The 5,885-nt window shown below is 42.3% G+C and overlaps 1 protein-coding gene across 1 annotated transcript in view; it reads right to left on the reverse strand.

Annotated features, from left to right (window-relative positions):
* Positions 1 to 857: 857 nt before the first annotated feature.
* The window catches only part of LOC143292218 (neuronal acetylcholine receptor subunit beta-3-like), a 13,791-nt gene continuing 8,763 nt past the window's right edge, over positions 858 to 5,885 (reverse strand). The window contains exons 6-9 of the mRNA XM_076602404.1: positions 5,880 to 5,885; positions 4,502 to 4,695; positions 3,124 to 3,129; positions 858 to 1,085 (exon numbers count right to left, since the gene is read on the reverse strand). The exon at positions 5,880 to 5,885 is cut by the window's right edge and continues 325 nt beyond it. Coding sequence (XP_076458519.1) covers positions 858 to 1,085; positions 3,124 to 3,129; positions 4,502 to 4,695; positions 5,880 to 5,885 — 434 coding nt within the window. The remainder of the gene's footprint in view (positions 1,086 to 3,123; positions 3,130 to 4,501; positions 4,696 to 5,879) is intronic.

The following is a 5,885-nucleotide window of genomic DNA, read 5'->3' on the forward strand; positions in this document are numbered from 1 at the left end:
CCTCAGAAAAGGAAGGCTTAATGTAGGACAACCAAGTTACTAAATAGGTGACTCCAGAAAGCTGAACAGAATAAGAAGAGGAAAACATTAGAAACAACACCGCCAACACCGATACTTACTATACAATCACAATACCGTTCTTGACACTTGCACAAAATGAGCCTTCAAAATAATGGATTTCCCATCGTACTATAATAGACTGGTAAGCTCTCTGGTGTCTCGTATAAGATTGAACGCTTTCAAGACAAAGTTTAGCAATATCGTTTATTGTGTATGTGGTAAACAAATCACACGAAATCATATTTTGTTTCGGTGTCAAATTATTAACAGGTCACTTCCAAAGTCATATAAAGTTAGTAAATTCTAAGAACAAAGCAAAAAAGAAATAATTTCAAATCAGTTACTTTTGATTGAACTTGCTGAATCCCTGTTACATAGTCCAATAGGAGTGTTTCTATGATGCGATCTTACCGATTCACGGTTTTAATTTCTAATGTAGTTTATGATAATAATTGCGGTTACACAGATATTTCCGATTTGTTGATTCCATTGTTCTAGTTTATCCTTTTCCTGTATATCCCCCTTCAATCCCCATCCCCTTACCCCCATCTCACACACACAAGCACACATGACACGTTTAATATCACTCAAAGTGAAAAGACGTTCAGTTAAAGAAAGAAGCCTGCAAACGGCTTAGTCAGTATCTCAATATGCTTCACTTCTGACAGTAGATCTGTTCCACCTCACTAAAACGTACGCACGCGCAAGCGCGCACGTGTGTGTGTGAGTGTGCGCGCGTGTGTGTGGAAAGAGAGAGTGTGTGTTATCACAACGAAAAAATGAATGGAAAAAAGACTTCAAACTAAATCCAGAACAGTCAGAAAGAAAGCGGCAATGGCGCTCAGAATGAGGAAAAAGAACAAGCGCAAAGAGAAGGCGTCATAGACTCGAGCGACGAACTGCCACGTCATTTCCTCTTCCGTGTCTGCTGACGTCACAGTCATTGGGGCGTTGGGGGTACTGCGGATGCCGTCTTCCTTGATGCAAGGATTCTTCTGGCCTTTTTCCTCCTTCGCCTCCGCGACCTGATTAGGAGCGAAGCCATGGTAATTATAACCATTATAGATAATGTCGCATTACAGTGTCATAAATTCAGGAACGTCTTTTAACGAAAATTAATGTGTTGTGCGTTTTGCAGTGCAGGCGCGCGTGTGAGAAATGATTTGTGGCGTGCATTCCGATAAAACGACGTGAAATGACCCATGATCAGGAACACAAACCCACACTTGTCAACTCAAGCTTCCTCGTTTCTGTTCAACTTTGTATGGTTGGGTCTATAAGCGAAAAGATCGGCCTTTGACTGGCACAGACTGAATCATCGCGTCATTGTGGCAAGATGGCTACACAGTAGTTGTTGCGACTGAATTTTTCTCAAAACTGAGAGTAATAATCCTCAAAACAGAGTCGAAAACCTCAGACAACGGGCCGCAATATCTACTACCGGTTACGTTGCGTCAACTATACACGACGAAACGTGCAGTAGAAATACCGCTTCAACAATGTAGGAAAATGCAGTGAAATGGATCCCAGAAAACAGGATCTTATGTATCAATCAATCAATTTATATTTAAAATATTTTAAAGTGAAGACAGTCATTTCATCATTAAATTAAAACACTCACACGAACAAATCGGGAAATAGTGGGGGTGAGGGATGGAACGGAGATGCACTTGCAATACCACAGTAGATCTGTCAACAATATAAATACAAACGATCGACACACAAGTACATTAGCTGATAAGTCTTAATCTTAAAATTAAACTGGATTAGATATATACATATACATATTCTTAAATGATTGACAGCAGGTGAAGGTGGGGGATACGAAGTAAATTAGAAGGTGAGAGGAGGGGGCGATAAATATAATATGGTATCCTTTACACACACACACACACACACACACACACACACACACACACACACACACGCACAAACAAACAAACACCCACACACGCACACACATCCATGGCCACAATGCAAGTTTAGAAATAGTCGCATAATAAGACTACTTATATTAGATATAGAATACTAAAGGAATAAATCATTTCGTCTATTAGATCAAGGCACATAACATATAGATATGGATCACAGGAATGCAGATAAAAGCTGAATTATGTAATAACAAGATACTGAATTATAAGTCACATGTACGATAGTTGAGTTTATTTCAGTGCAAGGAAGCATATCAGACAGACACAACTGTAGGAACGAAAAATCTTTTAGATAATTATGAATGTGTGTATGTATGTATGTACAACACCTTTTTCTAGTTTATTCACACACGATTTTTTGTGGTTCTTGTTTTGTCAGGAAAAAAACCCCAACCTTTCATCCCTTTTCCTGTACAAGTCTGTCCCCTTTCCCTTTTTTCGACAATAGGTTAAGTTGGTTTAAAAAAAAAAATATTTAAAAATATTTTTTTTTAGCAACATTAACAAATAAATGACTAATAGAATTCCGTCAGAGATGCCACGGGTTTCTTTCATTTTTGATTAGTGTATCGCCACCTGGAAACCCAGAGCTAGAAATTTCCTCTGGTAGTATGATTGTTTTAAAAAGATTTTTCTCTTTCACGTTTTTCTTCTGGTTCGCCTTCCCATGCATTCTGTTCATTAAATTCACAACTGATGCATTAATAGCGTCATGTGGTGCTTTAAGCCTGGATATGGTCTGTGGTCGCTTGCACGGAGCTTCAGAAGACAACTCTTTTATGATAACACGGTTCAGACACACGAGGCTTTAACTCTCCATACGAACGGCGAAAGAGAAGACGTTAACAGCGTTTCACCCCAATTACCATCATCAAAATATTGCAAGCGGAAGGCTCTTATACTAAAGACGTGAATGTTGACCAAGAATACCACAATTCTGACGACGGAAGCTAAAGGTTGGGTCATTCAGACACCCACTGGACATCCGAGGGGCCTGTGTAGAGGAGAAGAGAGGACTGGCCGTACTGAGTGAGTTAACAATCTGGCGGTGTTTAACTAACACGAGAATTTCCATGGGTTTACTGTTCGGTGAGCTCACCGCTGGCAAAACAGTCTCAATAAACCATCTCACCTGTTCCTGACAGATGTCACACTGGGATCTAAGTCAGTCGTACATGAATATCTACATCCAAATTATTAAATATTTAACAAAGACCGCTTTACAAAACGAACGGTTGTTCACGAAATGGTGAAGAACTGCTTTTAAAAAAAAATTTAATTTTTTTTATCAGGATCGGTGGACTGACAGATTTCACAAATAGCATACGACAGGCCCCAGACCAGAAACTTCCTGGTGAGGAAGAGGGCAACACTGGCCTTTAAACTCGTTCACATATTGAAACTATGACAAATGAAACTGAAAAAAACATACTGACAAAGTCAGTCATGGACACAGATTCAGAGACGTTGGCGATTCTCCCTTACACTGTTAGGCAAGTATCGACAGACAAGGCCTGACTAAGCGCGTTGGGTTACGCTGCTGGTCAGGCATCTGCTTGGCAGATGTGGTGTAGCGTATATGGATTTGTCCGAACGCAGTGACGCCTCCTTGAGCTACTGAAACTGAAACTGACAGACAGACAAACAGACCGTGGCAGACACACACACACACACACACGCGCGCGCGCGCGCGCGAGCACACACATCCCCACGTGACCCCCCACCCACCCCCAAATTACACAGATATAGAGAAAGACATACTGTACACACAAAACACACACACACACACACACACACACACACACACACACACAATAACAAGAAACGCAAGGCCTTTAAGACTCACATGTGATCCACACTAAATCAAACGTGAAAAAAAGAACACAGATCAGATAATCAGACAAACAGACACATACCAGTCTGACCTTGACCTTTGACGTCTAAAGATACAAACCATCGATGTTCTGGCCAAAACTAGTCACAATATGGTATACCATATTTTGTGAAAATCGGATGAAAAAGACAACTAAAAGTGCTATCATGCTTTTCCACTTTTTCAATACGGCATGGTTGTGTACTTTACCTTTGACATCTGATCTTCGTTCTTTTCATGACTTTTGTTATCACCATGACCAGTTTTTGTAGACACTTCGATGAAGATTATATACAAGACCTCTCTCTTTCATGCAGAAACGTTTTCTATCAATATCACGTCATGTTGTGATTCTGTAGGGATCATGCTGTACCCTTGACCAGTCAAAATAACCAAGTTAGATTAAAATTGGATTTTGCCAGATAATGACCTTGACCTATGACCTCTCACTTAACATAATTATCTTTAAAGGTCTAATGCGTACCCACGATCCTGCCAAGTTTGGCTCCTATGCCACTCATTGTGTCCGAGAAAATGTCAACTTTAAGGTATACCATAAAGAGAGAGAGAGAGAGAGAGACTTACACACACACACACACACACACACACACACCGTGTCACTCAGTCCAAAACCCACCATGATAGGGGAGACAACGCGAGGTGTACGCCTCTTCGGGAGCTTTGGCTTGGCGATGCTGAGGATGCAACGAGACAGCCTGGCCTGCCACGGGGGTATGGGGTAGTGGCTGGGGCGGTGAAAGATGCTGAGGGAGTGGATGGCCATCACCACGGACAGGCCCGACATGGTCATCACCATGGCGGTGAACAGACCTGTGCCAACGACTGGAGGTTAGCGTGCGTCAAGCTGCCGAACGTTTGTACTGTGAACATGTGTTTCAGTTTCAGTTTCACTTTCTCAAGGAGGCGTCACTGCGTTCGGACAAATCCATACACGCTACACCACATCTGTTGAGCAGATGCCTGACCAGCAGCATAACCCAACGCGCTTAGTCAGGCCTTGAGTGCATGCTTACATATTTGTGTACCTATGAAAGTGGATTTCATTTTACGTAATTTCGCCAGAGGACAACACTCTCGTTGCCATGGTTTCTTTTTCAGTGCGCCAAGTGCGTGCTGCACACGGGACCTCGGTTTATCGTCTCATCCGAAAGACTAGATGCTCAGTTTGATTTTCCAGTCAAACTTAGGAGAAAGGGCGAGAGCGGGATTCGAACCCAAACCCTCACGGACTCTCTGTATTGGCAGCTGAGCGTCTTAACCATTCTGCCACCTTCCTCCTCTCCTCTGTGAACATGTGTAAGAAGGGGGAATAAAAAGCATGCATCTCCCCCACAACCCTCCCGCGCTTTTTTTTTTTTTTTTTTTAGTGTGCGTCACGTTGGCGAACAACGTTTCTACTGTGCACATGTGTCAGAAGAAGAAAAAAATACAGTCTCCCCCTCATCCCTCATTCCTGCGCATCTGTTATCTTTATCGCCGTGTTTGATTAAGGTAGCCTTTGGTGTATGTGTGGTGTGTGTTTTGTGTGTACAGTTTTGGTTTGTGTACACGGCCGCCACCTCCACGACTCGCGAACACCCCCCTCCCCCAGAAATAAACAACAAACAAAGACAAAAACAAAACAACAACAAACACGATGTGTGTCCCACAGACCCGCGAAGTACAGATGGGATGCATTGCTTCTCAGTTTAGCAATAATAGGTCTGACAGACACCCGACGTAAGAACAAGTGGGAAGATAATGAGTTCCGGTGAGGGTTGATATAACTGATCCCAGTTCACAGTGAGACGGATCTTGCTGCTCCGAAGCTTACACCTTTCCAAGGGCAAAGTAGTGCGAATTTGACACAGACACATTTTATCCTTAATATGACTTACTAGGTGGGCAGAGCTATGAGCGACAATCAGTGATTTGAATAATCGCAAAGAATTTCCATTGTGGCATTCTGAAAATTGAAGGAAGAACATCAACAAGAACAGCAAGTGTTGCCATACCCAGCA

The sequence above is a fragment of the Babylonia areolata genome, chromosome 18, assembly GCF_041734735.1.
Source record: "Babylonia areolata isolate BAREFJ2019XMU chromosome 18, ASM4173473v1, whole genome shotgun sequence".
NCBI classification, from domain to species: domain Eukaryota; kingdom Metazoa; phylum Mollusca; class Gastropoda; order Neogastropoda; family Buccinidae; genus Babylonia; species Babylonia areolata.